Here is an 18,549-nt window from a genome sequence, read left to right on the forward strand (position 1 = left end):
AACTACTGTTTGGCCGAACGGTAGCACATAGAAGGAGGGGAACACCATATGGGTTTTGGAAGGCAGATTTTGCAGGACTGGTTTTGTTTATACCATGTCCCATTTGAAGCCCCCTGTTGCACCCCTAGAATAGAAATTTCAAAAAAGTGACTCCATCTAAGAAAGTACACCCCTCAAGGTATTCAAAACTGGGTTTACAAACTTTGTTAACCCTTTAGGTGTTCCACAAGAGTTAATGGCAGATGGAGAAACAATTATGAAATTTCAATTTTTTGGAAAATTTTCCAATATAATCAATTTTTTCTAGGAGTAAAACAAGGGTTAACTGCCAAACAACACTCAAAATGGGTTGCCCTGATTCTGTAGTTTGCAAAAACACCCCATATGTGGTCGTAAACTACTGTTTGGCCGAACGGTAGCACATAGAAGGAGGGGAACACCATATGGGTTTTGGAAGGCAGATTTTGCAGGACTGGTTTTGTTTATACCATGTCCCATTTGAAGCCCCCTGTTGCACCCCTAGAATAGAAATTTCAAAAAAGTGACTCCATCTAAGAAAGTACACCCCTCAAGGTATTCAAAACTGGGTTTACAAACTTTGTTAACCCTTTAGGTGTTCCACAAGAGTTAATGGCAGATGGAGAAACAATTATGAAATTTCAATTTTTTGGAAAATTTTCCAATATAATCAATTTTTTCTAGGAGTAAAACAAGGGTTAACTGCCAAACAACACTCAAAATGGGTTGCCCTGATTCTGTAGTTTGCAAAAACACCCCATATGTGGTCGTAAACTACTGTTTGGCCGAACGGTAGCACATAGAAGGAGGGGAACACCATATGGGTTTTGGAAGGCAGATTTTGCAGGACTGGTTTTGTTTATACCATGTCCCATTTGAAGCCCCCTGTTGCACCCCTAGAATAGAAATTTCAAAAAAGTGACTCCATCTAAGAAAGTACACCCCTCAAGGTATTCAAAACTGGGTTTACAAACTTTGTTAACCCTTTAGGTGTTCCACAAGAGTTAATGGCAGATGGAGAAACAATTATGAAATTTCAATTTTTTGGAAAATTTTCCAATATAATCAATTTTTTCTAGGAGTAAAACAAGGGTTAACTGCCAAACAACACTCAAAATGGGTTGCCCTGATTCTGTAGTTTGCAGAAACACCCCATATGTGGTGGTAAACTACTATTTGGCTAAACGGCAGGACATAGAAGAAGGGGAACGCCATATGGTTTTTGGAAGGCAGATTTTGCTGGACTGGTTTATTTACACCATGTACCCTTTCAAGCCCCCTGATGCACCCCTAGAGTAGAAACTCCATAAAAGTGACCCCATCTAGGAAACTACGGGATAAGGTGGTTGTTGTTTTGGGACTATTTTTGGGGTAAATTTGATATTTGGTTGCTCTATATTACTCTTTTTTGAGGCAATGTAACAAAAAAAAAAAATCTAAAATTGTTTCTACATTCGCTATTTAGTTTTGTGGAACACCTAAAGGGTTAACATAGTTTGTAAAGTAACTTTTGAATACCTTGAGGGGTGTAGTTTCTTAGATGGGGTCACTTTTTTGGAGTTTCTAGTCTGGGCTACATCAGGGGGGGCTTCTAATGGGACATGGTGTCAAAAAAAAAACTGTCCATCAAAATCTGCCTTCCAGAAACCGTATGGCGTTCCCTTCGTTCTATGCCCTGCCGTGCGGCTATATAGCCATTTACGACCACATATGGGGTGTTTCTGCAAACGACAGAATCGGGGCAATAAATATTTAGTTTTGTTTGGCTGTTAACCCTTGCTTTATTACCGGCAAAATGGATTTAAATTGAAATTTTGCCCAAAAATAGGCGTTTTGGCACCGTTTTTATTTTATATTTTTAACACCGTTCATCCGAGGCGTTTGGTCAAAAGTTATTTTTATAGCGACGACTTTTACGCACGCGACGATGCCCAATATGTATGGCTCTCAGACTTTGGAGACACTAAGCAGGCATCCTAAAACTGCGGCCCTCCAGATGTTGTAAAACTACAATTCCCACCATGCCCTGCTGATGGCTGTAGGTTGTCTGGGCATGCTGGGAGTTATAGTTTTACAACATCTGGAGGGCCGCAGTTTGAGGATGCCTGCACTAAAACTAATATTTTTGGGGGAAAGAAAAATAGTTTTCGTGTCTCCAAAGTCTGAGAGCCATAGTGTTTTATGTTCTCTAGTGAACTGTTGGGGATTATAAAAATTTAGTACTCCATGGAAGTGTGATACTCCCTGAAGCAATCGATAACGCAGAGGCCCGGATGATCGGGGCACGTGTCGCACTGAGTGGTGGTGTCCTTCCGTATCCCCCTCCTGCGACACACTCTGCACTTTTTTTGGGTTCGTCCCTTCTTTCCAGTATGGGGGACCACACCTGGAAAGTGTTGGCCAGGGACGATCCGGGCGCCTCCAGTTCCCGAGGTACTCCGGCCTGCTCTTTCCCGGTCCGAAAAGATCAGGTCCTTGAGGACTGCCTCATAGAATTGGAGGAATGTCCCTGTGCTGCCAGCGCTTCGGGATAGTACAAAAGAGTTGTACATGGCAACCTGCACCAAGTAGACCGCAACTTTTTTGTACCATGCCCGGGTTTTGCGCATGGCGTTATATGGCGTGAGGACTTGATCCGAGAGATCAACTCCTCCCATATACCGATTGTAGTCGACGATACAATCGGGCTTGAGGACCGTTGCCGCGGTACCTCGCACAGGGACTGGGGTGGTGCCGTTACCGTGGATTGTGGACAGCATAAGGACATCCCTCTTGTCCTTATACCTGACCAGCAACAGGTTTCCACTGGTAAGTGCACGGGTCTCACCCCTGGGGATAGGTACCTGGAGGGGGTAGGCAGGGAGGCCGCGCTGATTTTTCCGCACGGTCCCACAAGCGAACGTAGATCTGGCGGCAAGGGACCTGAACAAGGGAATGCTGGTATAAAAGTTATCCACGTACAAGTGGTAACCATTATCCAGCAGTGGGTACATAAGGTCCCACACGAGTTTCCCGCTAACACCCAGAGTGGGGGGACATTCTGGGGGTTGAATACGGGAATCTCGCCCCTCGTACACACGAAATTTGTAAGTGTACCCTGAGGTACTCTCACAAATTTTGTATAGCTTCACGCCATACCTCGCTCGCTTTGTGGGAATATATTGGCGGAAACTGAGTCTCCCCTTGAACGCAATGAGCGACTCATCAACCGCGACCTCCCTTCCAGGTACGTAGGCCTGCTGAAATGTGGCCCCAAAGTGATCGATGACAGGCCGTATCTTATACAGCCGGTCATAGGCAGGATCACCTCGGGGTGGACATGCTGCATTATCGGAATAATGCAGACATTTCCGGATGGCCTCAAACCGGGAGCGTGTCATGACCATACTGTACAGTGGGGTCTGGTACAGGACGTCCCCACTCCAGTATTGCCTGACACTGGGTTTTTGGACTAGACCCATATGCAGCACGAGGCCCCAAAATGTCCTCATTTCGGCTGCACTGACCGGCGTCCAGCCACCGGGTCTAGCCAAAACTGAGCCTGGGTTTTGAGCGACGAACTGTTGGGCGTACAGATTCGTCTGCTCCACCATCAAATTCACCAGTGGGTTACTGAAAAAAAAACTAAAATAGTCAATTTCAGTAAACCCCACTGTGGGAATCTGGATTCCAGGATTGCCAGCGAAATCCGGAATCTCAGGCTCAAAGTCCACTGGGGGACACCAGCTAAGTTCATCGGCAGGGGTCTCCGGTGAACTTATTTGGTGGGCCGGGAAACCAGTACGAACCCCAGGGCGGCTCGTACTAGGGTGGGCCACAGGATCCCTAGCATGTGCGGCCCCTGGCTCCGCCTGGCGGCGTCTCCGCCGCCTTGGTGGCTCATCGTCATCCGATGATGATGAGGAGGATGCTGATGATAAGAGGAATGTGGGGTCATCCTCATCCTCACTGGGGCTCTCGGAGTCGGAGGCAATCTGGGCATATGCCTCCTCGGCCGAGAACACCCGGCGGGCCATGGGTGTGTGTGCGTGTAGGTGTGCGTGTGTGTAAAACTTTATTATATGTGCGTGTGTGTGGGGGCAACGGGTGTTCGCGTACTAAAAAAAGGAAAAAAGGGCAAGTGTTAGGAAAAAAAAAAAGTTGCTGATTAGCGGTACAACGCTGATCAGCGGTGGGGCAGGCGATGCGCTAACAGTGGACGGACGCTAAAAAGTGCCGACCAGTCAGCGAACGCAGAAAAAAAAGTGGTGGTGAGGGGGCTAGTGGTGGTGGTGGGGGGATGGGGGGGGTTGGGGGGAGTGGTGGGGGGGCTGGTGGTGGTGGGGGGCTGGTAGGGGGGGGCAAGTGGCAGGGGGGGGTCTGGGGTCTGATGGATCAAAAAAAGATTTGTGTAAAAGTTAAAAGTTTTTTTTTTTTTTTTTCCTAACTAACTTTTCCCTTCTTTCCCTGCCTAACGATGCCTCTCCCTCACTGACCCTAACCTACCTGGGTGGCGATGGGTGCAGGAGGGTGATGGATGGCGATTAGGGGGACACAGGAGCTGGTGCTGGACGATGCTGCCGGGTGCTCGTGCAGAACAGGAAGAGGAGGGGAGAGAGGAGCGCAGGAAGTTTGAATCTCGCGCCTCTCTCCCCTGCACCAATCAGCACCCTGGACAGCAGTGTTCAGCACCAGGGCCAGCACCGCCTCCTCAAATCCTCGGACTGCGATTGGTGGTGTATAATTACGCCACCGATCGCAGTCTTTTTCCGGTTCATCGGGTCACCGGACACCCGAATGGACCGGAAACGCAGAAAACCGCAGGTCTGAATTGACCTGCGGTTTTCTGCGATCGCCGATACGGGGGGGTCAAATGACCCCCCCCTGCGTTGTTACGGGATGCCGGCTGAATGATTTCAGCCGAAATCCCGTTCCGATTAACCCCCGCGGCGCCGGAATGCCGATTTTAAGTCAGGACGTACCGGTACGCCCTTGGTCCTTAAGGACTCGGGAAATAGGGCGTACCGGTACGCCCTGTGTCCTTAAGGGGTTAAGTAGGGTCTCTTTTTTTGCGGGATGAGATGACGGTTTGATTGTTACAATTTTGGCGTACATGCGACTTTTTTGATCACTTTTATTACCTTTTTTTGGGAAGTAAGGTGGGCAAAATTTCTATTTTATCATAGTTTTTAATTTTAAATTTTTATGGCGTTCACCGTTCGGGTAAAGTAACATTACCGTTTTATAGATCAGGTCGTTACGGACGCGGCGATACCAAACATGTGTAGGGAATTTAATTTTTTTCATTTTTAATCAGTGATAAATGTGTTTTTTGATTTTTACTTTTTTTTCACTTTTTTTTTTACCCAGACCCACTTGGTTCTTGAAGATCCAGTGGGTCTGATGTCTATATAATACAGTACTGTACTCTATATAGGGTACTGCACTGTATTTTACTTACACTGAACAGATCTATGCTTTCAGCACAGATCTGTTCAGCACCATGGACAGCAGGACGCCTGAGCAGGCGTCCTGTTGCCATGGGAACCTTCCCCGTCTGCCACAACTCCGCAGACGGGGAAGGGTAAGCACAGGGCTGAGGGGGGCTCTCTCCCTCTCCATCGGGGGGCTGCAAAGGCACAGCATCCCCCCGATCGGAGAGGGAGGGAGCTCCCTGTGCTGTTAACCTTTTCCATACAGCGGTCCGTACGGACCGCTGTATGGAAAGGGTTAAACGGCTGACATCGCATCAACGATGTCAGCCGTTTATACCAGGGTGCCAGCAATGTGCTGGCACCCTGGTATACCCACTAGAAACCAACGATTACGCAATGGGAGGCGGGCGGGGGATCGCGATCCCGCCTGCCGCACCGCCCGCAACCCTCCCCCTGCACCACCCGCCCACTAAATATCATTCAGGGGTGCAGGGGGAGGAAGATCATATATATTCTGGGCATTGTAAAGTTTCTGAACCCCGCGGATCAGAAACGGCAAAAAGCGCATCAAACCGCAGGTCTGAATTGACCTGCGGTTTGTTGCGATCGCCTACATGGGGGGGTCACGGGACCCCCCCGCGCATTTAGCCTAGGTGCCTGCTCAATGATTTGTGCAGGCACCTTGTTCCGATCACTGCCAGCCGGGCGGCAGTGATCGAAACAACACATGACGTACCGGTACGTCATGTGTCCTTAAGTACCAGGGCATCATGACGTACCGGTACGTCATGTGTCCTGAAGAGGTTAAGGACCAGTTAACAGTTTATAAGGCAAAAAACGATATCTGTCCATCGAGTTCGGCCTGTTATCCTGCAAGTTGATCCAGAGGAAGGCAAAAAAAAAAAAAAGCTGAAAATATATCCAGGCCCCTCTTGAACTCCTTTAGTGAATTCACCATCACCACCTCCTCAGGCAAAGAGTTCCATAGTCTCACTGCTCTTACCGTAAAGAAACCTCTTGTGTACAAACCTTCTTTCATCCAAACTGAGAGGATGTCCCATTGTCACAGTCCTGGGGATAAATAGATGATGGGAACCTTATAGGCTTCGTTAGCTGGAAGGCTCTGAGCCCTGTGTGAGGCCTCAGGCTGATTGCAGGGAGCCAATTGGGTGAAAGGGAGACCCCTCCATAGGAAAACCTCTTAGCTGCAGAAGTCTGCTTTGAAAGCAACATGTTTTTCTGTCATCTGAGCTATGTGTCGGCTTGTTTTTCTTTGCGGCATGAGCAGGAGTTTTTAATGGTGTGATTTTGGGGGTCACATACAGATTTCTGACAAGTTTTGATCAATATTTTTGGAAAGGTGAAGAGACCAGGGGCAAGTCTGGGGGTGTTCACTACAGGACTGAACAGATACTACTCCCTCTCTAACTTCTCCGATGCTGCAGTCACTATTGACTGCAGAAACGGAGGGGTTAAATGGTCATAACTGGTGCTCCCTTTGATTAGTATAAGTATAGTTAAGTATAGATCCTGGGCCACAGAGAGCTCATCACTAACTTATCAGCAGAATGGCTTGTCCGCAAACATGACATGTGCGGTACATGCCCATTTGGATCAAACAAAGCAGTCACAAAGCTTGGTCAGTATTATTGCCAACTATCTGCAGGGTTAGCTGGGTGCAGAGAGATGCAGATAGCTACAAAGGAGGGCAGCCAGGTTTGGCTGTGGAATAGCGGTGATGCCAGGGGAAGATATGCCCTGGATTGTCAGTGAGGCTTTGCGATCAGTTTCTTCTACTATGTTTCAGTCAAATAATGGGTGGCTTATGGCACAATTATCACCATTTTGATCCGATTTTATTAGGGTTGGCGATTTAAAATTAATGGTGTTTTTCTGGATTACAGTGCAATCACACTTGCAGAATGGCACCATATTTTATGCCAAATAACTGAGTATTAACCAGTTTGTTCAATGAGTGTTTTGCTGCACAGCTTCAAAAGGTGATAAAAAAAGTCTAAAAAGATCTCACAATTCAAGGTAAAATCACATAAGGTTTTAAAACTTGGTAGGTGGCCACATGAAACATGACTAAGATTTGCATCAGTTCATCGCAGTTTTTTTCTGTAGTGGCTTTAAGTTTTTTTTGTCTTTAGATTTTTCTTGAGATCACAGCATCCTCTGGATGTTTTTTTTTTTTTACCCCTCATTGACTGGCTCTTTTGTCCCATGGACATACATTTTTTTTTTTGGCATACTGCTCTACAGAGGAAGAAACATTATACAAAAACTTAGATAATAAATGTCTTTGCTGCCCACAGCAGCCAATCACATCAGTTACATTCATGTGTGGAGTTAAGGCTTAGAATATTAAACGTTTACCATAAAGAATTATTGCACAAGAAATACTTAAAAATTATCAATGACCATGCAAATATGAATTTAATTTTAACAATACAAAGAAAACCAATGTATTTTAAATTCTGCTTTATTAGAGACAAAAAAACATTAAAAATGCGCTGAAGTTTTTCTATTTTAATCAGATCTGCATGAATCTTTAACAAAAAGTTTTAAAACTTGTTTATAGATGTTACTCACTATATATATGGCAAGATATTTACATTAGATATTCAATCTTGTTACGTAGCATGAGTCGCTGTTTCTTTCAGAGTTATCTGCATTCTGCATGGGGATCCTGGAGAGCTTTTCTCTGTTTGGAAAACATTAATAAGAAAGTTAATACATGGAAAACAATAATAAGAAAGTTAATACAATCATTAAATAGAAACCGAATATTTGTGTCAGGTGAAAAACTCAAAATCACCTCAGACACATTTTAACAATTGAGACAATAGTTAATTTGCAGCCAGAGCAAATTGCTGTTAAGTGTCTTAGAGATAATTATGTTACACAAATAAATTGTTTAGTTTCAATTTTTACATAGCATTAGAATGTTATAAAAACCTTATTACACGGCTCTACTCCTTATCGGTGTACTGTTCTTGAGTTTATAACAAAATATAGAAACTCAAAGCTAGAGAAATACGTCGTTCAACAGAAAACTGTTGTTTGTGAATATAGGGCATCTCCCAATAACAGGCTTTATTGCTGGGAAGCAATGGAATAACTAGAGATGAGCGAATTTCATAATTTGAAATTCACACCTCGCTTGGTGTTAAAAGGTGAATTGCGTTATGGATTCTGTTACCATGGCCCATAATGCAATTTTAGGACGGAATGCCTTTAGAGGCATTCATTCCATCATATAATTGCGTTATGGTCCGTGGTAACCTTTTACCACCAAATGAAGTGTGAACGAATTTCATAAGCGGAAATTCGCTCATCACAGACAATAAAACAAACTCTTCTTAGGGCTCACGAACTAGGCAATGCCTTGTGCAAGATGCCTGTTCTCCGTTGGATTTAGGGGCACTTCTTCCATGGAAAATAACGTTTCTTGGATGTAATTTTTCGAAATTCAGCAGCAAAGAAAGGTTTGGGGAATACAGCGATATAGGAGAGAAGTCACACGTATTTAACTCCTTCTCTTACCATGCTGTAAAGGTATAGCATGACATTTATCAAGCACCCGCACCATACCACCACCTGAGATTAGCAGTTTTGGAGTGGCCCACCAGAGGATCCTTAGGTGGGCCTAGGCTCTGATATCAAAGTGGACACCAAAGGTCAAGTAGATACATTCCATCTGGAGCTGCCTTTTGAGACAATCACTTGCCACTGGGGTGTGTTCATTTGAATTATAACCTATTAGACATTAATGATATAGTGGTTAGGAACCGAGCATAATTTCCTATGGCGGGCCCAAAAAAAACCAGGTCCAGCACTGGAGATAGTTGCTAGTGCTGATCTCAGTAGTTTAATATCGTGGTTGTTACTGAGGGTTTTACATAGGGAGTGGTCTCCCTCTCCCCCATGTGGCCCCAAGAGACATTATTACAGGGTCCCGATGGCTGCTAAGACCTCTTGGTCTGCTATGTACGGAAGCCTGTCAGATGGGTATGGAGTCAGTGTAAAACAATAGTAAATATATATAATAAATATTGCAGTGTATTATACAAGTGATCAGAACTTTATATGTTCAAGTCCCCTTTTTCCAAACATCCAAGTTCCATGTTACAAAATACAGATACCGCTCCTTCCATTCTGAGCCTTGCCATGTCTCCAAACAGCAAGAGGTCCTCCTGTTTCCTCATCACTATAAAGAGGTTGTATAACAATTCTGTTAACTCATTGTGATTCTATCAGTTTGTACTGGCAGTTTATTTTGCACATCTGATGTCACATTAAGAATTTTCTTATTTATCTTCATCGATTACTAGCACCTAATCATGTATTTTTTAAACGTATTTAGCATTCTGACAAATTATTTGGACCTCTTTACTAGTTATATCATGAATTGAGCTGTTGGTTAGGAAACCTCCAGTCCCCTTGTTTTAATTATTCCAATAAAGTTATATAATTTTTTTTTACTCCATCCTATACTTGAATAAAGTGTAGCCCAAAGAGCAATTTATGACCACATACCACATGGGGTATTACAGTACTCAGGACAAATTACCTAGCAAATTATGTAATTCTCCTTTTAACCCTTGCATGAAGGAAAAGTATGGGGCTAAAGCAACTTCTAGTTAGATTATTATTATTTTTTTTTTCTAAGTTTCATGTTACAATGTTAATAAAATTCTACGGAACACCTGTGCAGTCCAAATCACCACTATATCACTGCATACTAATACGTGGGGTGTTCTCTCCTATTAACCCTTGAAAGGCTGAGTTCACACGGGCGAGATTTCCGCGCGGGTGCAATGCGGTAGGTGAACGTATTGCACCCGCACCGAATCTGGACCCATTTATTTCTATGGGGCTGTGCACATGAGCTGTGATTTTCACGCATCACTTATGCGTTGCGTGAAAATCGCAGCATGCTCTATATTGTGCGTTTATAACGCAACGCAGTCCCCATAGAAGTGAATGGGGCAGAGTGAAAATCGCAAGCATCCGCAAGCAAGTGCGGATCCAGTGCGGTTTTCACACATGATTGCTAGGTGACAGTCTATTCACTATTATTTTCCCTTATAACATGGTTATAAGGGAAAATAGCATTCTGAATACAGAATGCTTAGTAGGTGATCAATTGAGGGTTAAAAAAAATTAAAAAAATTAACTCTCCTTCTCCTCCTGATCGCGTAGTTCCCGGTCTCTTCTTTACCACTTTAATGAACTACCAGCTAGGACCTGTGGTGACGTCAGATCACATGGTCCATCACCGCGGTGATGGACCATGTGATTGGAGCATGTGATCTAACATCACAGGTCCTAGCTGGTAGTTCATCATTAAAGTAGTAAAGAAGAGACCGGGAACTACGCGATCAAGAGGAGGAGAGTTAAAAAAAATGTAACCCTCAATTGATCACCTACTAAGCATTCTGTATTCAGAATGCTATTATTTTCCCTTATAACCATGTTATAAGGGAAAATAATACAATCTACACTACAACTAACCCAAACCTGAACTTATGTGAAGAAGTTCGGGTCTGGGTACCACAGTCTGTTTTTATCACGCAAGGGCAAAACACATTGCACCCGCACGATAAAAACTGAACATCGGAACGCAATCTCAGTCAAAACTGACTGCAATTGCGTACCTAATCGCGCGGGTTTGCCGCAATACACCGGGATGCATCCGGACACGCCCGTGTGAACCCATCCTAAGGCCTCGTTCACACTTCAGTGTTTGGTCAGTGATTTCCATAAGTGATTTGTGAGCCAAAACCAGAAGTGGAGCCTCCACAGACATGAGGTAGAAGGGAAAGATCTGGTCCTGTTCTGTGTTTAGAGTTGCACCTGGTTTTGGCTCACAAATCACTGATGGAAATCACTGACTAAACACTGAAGTGTGAACAAGGCCTACCAATAAACATAAAACATAATAGTTATTTTGGGAAGACCTCAAAACCCACAAGGTGCCCCTTCAATTCAGAGGTGTAGCACTCTAGGGCCACATACGAGATATTAAAATTGAAAAATGCAACCTCCATTTTGTATTAAATATTTAACCTCCTCAGGACCGTCGCATGCATGGTTGCGTCCTGGCGGCAGCCCTGTTGTTCCTCCTGGACGCGCCGATATGTCCTCTCGCGTGATGCGAGATTTCGAGCAGAGCCGACCCGCACATGCGCAGTGCGGGCCGGGAATAGTTACATCAGAAGTCGCTGGCAGGTTGGTGACTTTTAAAAAAAATATTTGAATCAGGAGCCATTTAACATTTTATATTTATAAATAAGGTGTTAAATGGCTTCTGTGCTCTTCTGCTGGTCCTTTTCGTCAGTTGGTCCCAGCAGAAGAGCACACATCACTGAGTACAACAAACACTACACTTAGACTCAGATCAACCCCCAATTAACCCCTTGATCACCCCTGTCAATCACTAGTGAAAGGGAAAAAAGTGATCAGTGTAAACTGTCACTTTTTTCCCCACTAGTATTGACAGTTAGGTTTTAGGTTAGTTTAGGCCCCTTTGTTAGGTAGTTAGCATCGGTTAGCGCGCAACCCACCGCAGTCACTGATTAGCGTATGGCTAATCAGCATTGGTACTTTTATAGAATCTGTAAGGCTACATGCACACGACCGTATTTTGTTTGTGTCTGATCCATTTTTTTGCGGATAGGATGCGGAGCCATTAATTTCAATGGGTCCGCAAAAAACACGGACAGCACACCGTGTGCTGTCCGCATCAGTATGTCCGTTCCGTTGCTCCGCTAAAAAAAAATAGGACATGCACTATTTTTTTCTAGTTTGCGGACAAGGATAGGCATTATTACAATGGATCCGCAAAAAAACGGATGCCATACGCATCATCCGTTTTTTTTTACGGATCCGCAATTTGCGGACCGCAAAACACATACGGTTGTGTGCATGTAGCCTAAGTGATCAGAAATGATCACAGTCAGATCTATAATGGTATTAGTGTCACCTTAGTTCGCCACCCATAATGCAGTGTTTGCCCGATCAGGCCTGATCGTTCACCCACGCTCGCCGCAGTGACAAAAAATTTTATATATTTTTTTATCACTGCACAATCACTTCAACAAGCGCTGCGGCAATAAAAAAATAAAAATAAAAAATAAAATCCGTTTTGATATTTTTTTTTTATCAATCGCAGCTTCCGGTACCTCACTAGCCTCCCATTTGTAAGACAGGCTTGCTTTTTTTCTTGGGTAGTCTCAGGGAATACCCCCTAAATTTAGTTGACTGAATGGCAAGTAAGGGGTATTCTTCTGAAGAGGCCTACAGGCTTCTGACCCAGTCTGATGAGGAATGGGAACCCTCATCTGACGAATCCAGCGGGTCAGAATACGAACCTGTAGTTGCTAGACCACAGGTTGCGCAGGATCTGCTTCAAGGGCAGCAGAGTGGGGTTGGCGCTGTCGGATTACGTGGTGAGGCATACACCAGCAGTGCAGCCCATCCTGGACCTAGTACCAGCACTGCCGTAGAACATGGTGAAGTGGCAAGCACCAGAAGGGCAGTTGGAGCTGGCACGTGCATTAGTTCCCCCGTCACAGCTACCGCACAGACATGCCCGTAGAGCCCCTAGAGTCCCTGAGGTGCTGGCAAACCCGGATTGGCAGCCCCCAACTTCAGCCGCACCAGATCCCCCTTTCACCGCCCAGTCTGGAGTTCGGGTTGAGACAGCTCAGATCGGTTCGGCACTAGGGTTTTTTGAGCTGTTCTTGACTGCGGAGCTCTTGGACTTAGTCGTGGCAGAAACAAACCGGTATGCCACTTAATTAATAGCCGCCAACCCGGCAAGCTTTTATGCCAGTGGAAAACCGTCCAAGTTTCCGAATTTAAAACTTTTCTGGGCCTTCTCCTCAACATGGGCCTGACAAAAAAGCATGAATTAAGGTTATATTGGTCCACGAACCCAATTCATCACATGCCATGTTCTCTACTGCCATGTCCAGGACACGATTTGAGACCATCCTGTGTTTCCTGCACTTGTCCCAGAGGCCACCCAGCTTTTGAACGGCTCCACAAAATTCGGCCCCTCTTAGACCACCTTAACACCAAATTTGCAGATTTGTATACCCCTGAGCAAAACATCTGCATAGAGAGTCCCTTATACATTTTACCGGGTTCCTTGGCTTCAAACAATACATCCCAAGCAAGCGTGCCCGGTATGGGGTCAAATTGTATAAGCTCTGTCAAAGGGCCACAGGCTAAACGCACAAATTTTGTGTCTATGAGGATAAAGATCAGACCCTGGAGCCGGTCGGTTGCCCTGACTACCTGGGGAGCAGTGGGAAGACAGTCTGGGACTTGGTTTTGCAAGGGGTACCATCTTTATGTGGACAATTTTTACACAAGTGTGCCACTCTTCAGGCATTTGTTTTTAGAACAGATTGGCTGCTGTGGCACCGAGCGACCTAGTCGCCGTAGCTTCCCCCGACGGCTCGTTACCACCCATCTTGCAAGCGGGGAGAGGGCTGCCTTGTGTAACGAAGAACTGCTCGCTGTGAAGTGGAGAGACAAACGTGACGTTTACATGCTCTCCTCCATTCACGCAGACACGACAATACAAATTGAAATAGCAACCAGTGTCATTGAAAAGCCCCTCTCTGTCCACGACTAATTTGCTCATGGGAGGGGTGGACTTCAATGACCAGATGTTGGCTCCTTATTTAGTGTCCCGCAGAACTAGACGATGGTATAAGGTGGTGTCTGTATATTTAATTCAATTGGCTATGTACAATAGTTTTGCTCTCTACAGTAAGGCTGGGAGAACAGGATCCTTCCTCAAATTTTAGGAAGAGATCATCGAGAAACTCCTGTATCCAGGAGGTTCTGTGGCCCCATCCACCAGTGTAGTGAGCCGTCTACACGAGCGACATTTCCCCAATGTCGTTTCTGGTACCTCAACCCAAGCTCCACCCCGAAAAAGATGTCGTGTCTGTAGCAGGAGTGGAATAAGGCGCCACACCCGGTATTTCTGTCCTGACCACCATGCCCTATGCTTAGGGGAGTGTTTCTGGAAGTACCACACACCGGTACACTATTAGCATAGGGATTGCATCTCACAGGACAAGCACACAGGGCTCTTAGGGCCCTTTCACACAGAGCTCTTAGGGCCCTTTCACACAGAGCTGCTGCAAACCTCTCCTTTCACCTGGGACAAAGTGCATAATGTACTTCGCCACATCTCTGAGCGATTTGCGCTTTGTACATAGTTTTGAGGTTTGTCCTATAAAAAGGTTAAAAAAAATAAAAAATAATAAATCACAGGTAAGCAAAAAAGTTAATGTTCTGTTCCAAAAGTTCTAAAAAGTTGATAAAAGTTAATGCTCTGTTCAAATGTTATTATAAAGTTCATGTTAATAAATTTATTGCGTTGCGGCCTGTTTTTTTTTTTTTTTTTTACCTTCTAGGTGGACCAACCGATGAATCAGCTGCAGCACTTATGTGCATTCTGACAGAAGCATTGAGCTGCTGTCAGATTACACAAAAGTCGGTGTATGCGGCGCTGCAAGACGAGATTTCTCCTTTGCAGTAAAAAAAGATATGTTTGCCGAGGCTTATGAGCTGAGAGGCGGTGTTCATATGCCTTGGCAAACACTTTGTGTATAAAAAAAAAACCCCAATGATTTATTCATCCACATCGATTGATATGAATGGAGAATTCGGGTTTGCCAGGGCATACGAGCTGAGTGGGTATGGATGTTGGGCGGAGCTCCTATGTCCTGGCAGACGCCTTTCCCCTCTTTTTTGGCAGAGATTTTTTCAGCCTCATTGATCGATGCGAATGAAGAAATCTGTGCTGTTCAGTTTTGCTTTCAGTCCAGAGGCTAAACGGAAAAAATAAAAATCTCATTACCCGTATGCTCAATATAAGGAGAATAGCAAAAACTCCTAATGCTGGCCATACATGTAATGATTGCGGAGACCCTCAAATGCCAGGGCAGTACAAACACCCCGCAAATTACCCCATTTTGGAAAGAAGACACCCTAAGGTATTTGTTAATGGACATAGTGAGTTCATAGAAGTATATATTTTTTGCTACAAGTTAGCGGAAAATGATTTTTTTTTTCTTACAAAGTCTCATATTCCACTAACTTGACAAAAAATAAAAACTTCCATGAACTCACTATACCCATCAGCGAATACCTTAGGGTGTCTTCTTTCCCAAATGGGGTCACTTGTGGGAAATTTATACTGCCCTGGCATTTTAGGGGCCCTAATGCGTGAGAAGTAGTTTGAAATCCAAATGTGTAAAAAATGCCCTGTGAAATCCTAAAGTTGCTCTTTAGAATTTATGCCCCTTTGCCCACCTAGGCTGCAAAAAAGTGTCACATGTGGTATTGCCGTACTCAGGAAAAGTTGGGCAATGTGTTTTGGGGGTGTCTTTACATATACCCATGCTGGGTGAGAAATATCTCTCTAAAATGACAACTTTGTATTAAAAAAAAAAAAAAAAAAAAAAAGGGAAAAGTTGACTTTTAGAGAGATTTCTCTCACCTAGCATGGGTATATGTAAAGACACCCCAAAACACATTTCCCAACTTTTCCTGAGTATGGCGATACCACATGTGTGACACTTTTTTGAAGCCTAGGTGGGCAAAGGGGCACAAATTCTAAAGAGCACCTTTAGGATTTCACAGGGCATTTTTTACACATTTGGATTTCAAACTACTTCTCACGCATTAGGGCCCCTAAAATGCCAGGGCAGTATAAATATCCCACAAGTGACCCCATTTGGGAAAGAAGACACCCTAAGGTATTCGCTGATGGGCATAGTGAGTTCATGGAAGTTTTTATTTTTTGGTCACAAATTAGTGGAATATGAGACTTTGTAAGAAGAAAAAAATATATATATAAAAAAAATCATAATTTTCCGCTAACTTGTGACAAAAAATAAAAACTTCTATGAACTTACTATGCCCATCAGCAAATACCTTAGGGTGTCTACTTTCCGAAATGGGGTCATTTGTGGGGCGTTCCTACTGTCTGGGCATTGTAGAACCTCAGGAAACATGACAGGTGCTCAGAAAGTCAGCGCTGCTTTAAAATGCGGAAATTCACATTTTTGTACCATAGTTTGTAAACGCTATAACTTTTGCGCAAACCAATAAATATATACTTATTGCATTTTTTTTATCAAAGACATGTAGAACAATAAATTTAGATAAAAATGTATATAGAAATGTAGTTTTATTTGAAAAATTTTACAACTGAAAGTGAAAAATGTCTTTTGCAAAAAAAAATCTGTAAATTTCGATTAATAACAAAAAAAGTAAAAATGTCAGCAGCAATAAAATACCACCAAATGAAAGCTCTATTAGTGAGAAAAAAAAGGAGGTAAAATTAATTTGGGTTGTAAGTTGTACGACCGAGCAATAAACTGTGAAAGTAGTGTAGTGCAGAATTGTAAAAAGTGCTCTGGTCATTAAGGGGGTTTAAGCTAGGGGAGCTGAGGTGGTTAAGTATTGCTTCTAAACTTCTAAGCCTTCTCACGTCCTAAAAAAATAAAATTACATTTCCAAAATGATGCCAACAAAGTAGACTGGAGAATGTTAAGTAATAAATATTTTTATTAGGTATCACTTTCAGTTTTAGAAGCAGAGAAATAGAAATTTGGAAAATTGTGAATTTTTCTAAATTTTAGGTAAATTTGGGATTTTTTTTAATAAATAAAAGTGAAATATATTGACTCAAATTTATGACTATCATAAAGTACAATGTGTCACGAGAAAACAATCTCAGAATAGCTTGGATAAGTAAAAGTGTTTTAAAGTTATTACCACAAAGTGACGCATGTCAGATTTGTAAATTTTGACCTGGACACTGGGGCATCAATGACCCTTGGTCATGAAAGGGTTAATCATTTTTTGTAAGCATGTACTGTCAATTTTTCTTACATAAAACCTAAAAGTTTGATGGCTTGTGTTGTAACCTTAAGAACCTGTTAGCGCCACGAAGAGTGTGTGTGCAGTCTGAAGCTGTATGTTGTTGTTCCGTGAGGCTTACTATCATGTGAGTGTCTGCTTGCGAGTGGAACACTTGGGGTGTCCTGTTGACCTTATAATAGGCAGGTGGTGGCGGCAAAAGATGTGCGTTATTGTGTGGGTGCGCTTCAAGGCTTTAGGTGGCGATTTATGCTCAAGTTAAGGCCCGGGCAGGGCCCAACAGCTTGTGAGGGTATGATGTGAATTGGCCTGAAGGGCTTGGGCAACCCTTGTGGTGGGGCTGGGCCCCGGTATACGACACCCACACACACATTTTTCCCCCCAGTCCAAGCTTTCCAATTTTATGTCTGAACAAATAAAGCAATAGATAATGAGGGGCACTCCACGTTTAGGAAAAGGAGGCAGCAAGTGCTCTGTGAATACGTCATTGGTTATACATATTTACATATATACATATGACGTTTACGTATATACATATGACGTATTCACAGAGCACTTGCTGCCTTTTCCCAAACGCGGAGTGCCCCTCTAGGCGTTATACTACCCTACCGCGTAAGATTTCCCTACCTCCTGACTTCCTGTCGCACTGCTAATGACGTGAGGAGGCGTTCCTGAGTTTTGACGATCTGCGCATGCGCAAACCGACAGTTTATGGAAAATCTCAGCGGAGTTCAGCTTTACACCGAGACACTGCGCATGCGCAGGAAAGCCTCAATAGGGAAATATGACAGCCCAGTGCGCAAGCGCGGCTAACTCCAGCCGGCGCATGCGTAGTGTCCCGGTGTGAAGCTGAACTCCGCTGAGATTTTCCATAAACTGTCGGTTTGCGCATGCGCAGATCGTCAAAACTGAGGAACGCCTCCTCACGTCATTAGCAGTACGACAGGAAGTCAGGGAAATCTCACAAAGTAGGGTAATGTAACGCTACACCCCTCATTATCTGAAGCTTAATATAGCCTGTAATTTTACTTCTAAGAATTAAATCATAAGTTTGTTTTTCTCTCCAGGGCCACTTTGGAAGTGAAGTATATGAAACGTTCAGACTCTGATGAGGGAAAAGTCAGTGTTGCTCACTGACCACTCACCTTTTTCTATAGATACAGATGATATCCAGGTATTCGAATATGGTTATTGT

General features: G+C 43.9%; 1 protein-coding gene across 1 annotated transcript in view; it reads right to left on the bottom strand.

The window, feature by feature from the left end:
- Window positions 1–7,899: 7,899 nt before the first annotated feature.
- Window positions 7,900–18,549, bottom strand: part of CHAF1A (chromatin assembly factor 1 subunit A) — a 251,216-nt gene continuing 240,566 nt past the window's right edge. The window contains exon 14 of the mRNA XM_044306655.1: window positions 7,900–8,139. Within this exon, the coding sequence (XP_044162590.1) occupies window positions 8,069–8,139 (71 nt within the window). The 3' untranslated portion in view covers window positions 7,900–8,068. The remainder of the gene's footprint in view (window positions 8,140–18,549) is intronic.

This window comes from Bufo gargarizans, chromosome 1 (assembly GCF_014858855.1).
Source record: "Bufo gargarizans isolate SCDJY-AF-19 chromosome 1, ASM1485885v1, whole genome shotgun sequence".
Lineage (NCBI taxonomy): Eukaryota > Metazoa > Chordata > Amphibia > Anura > Bufonidae > Bufo > Bufo gargarizans.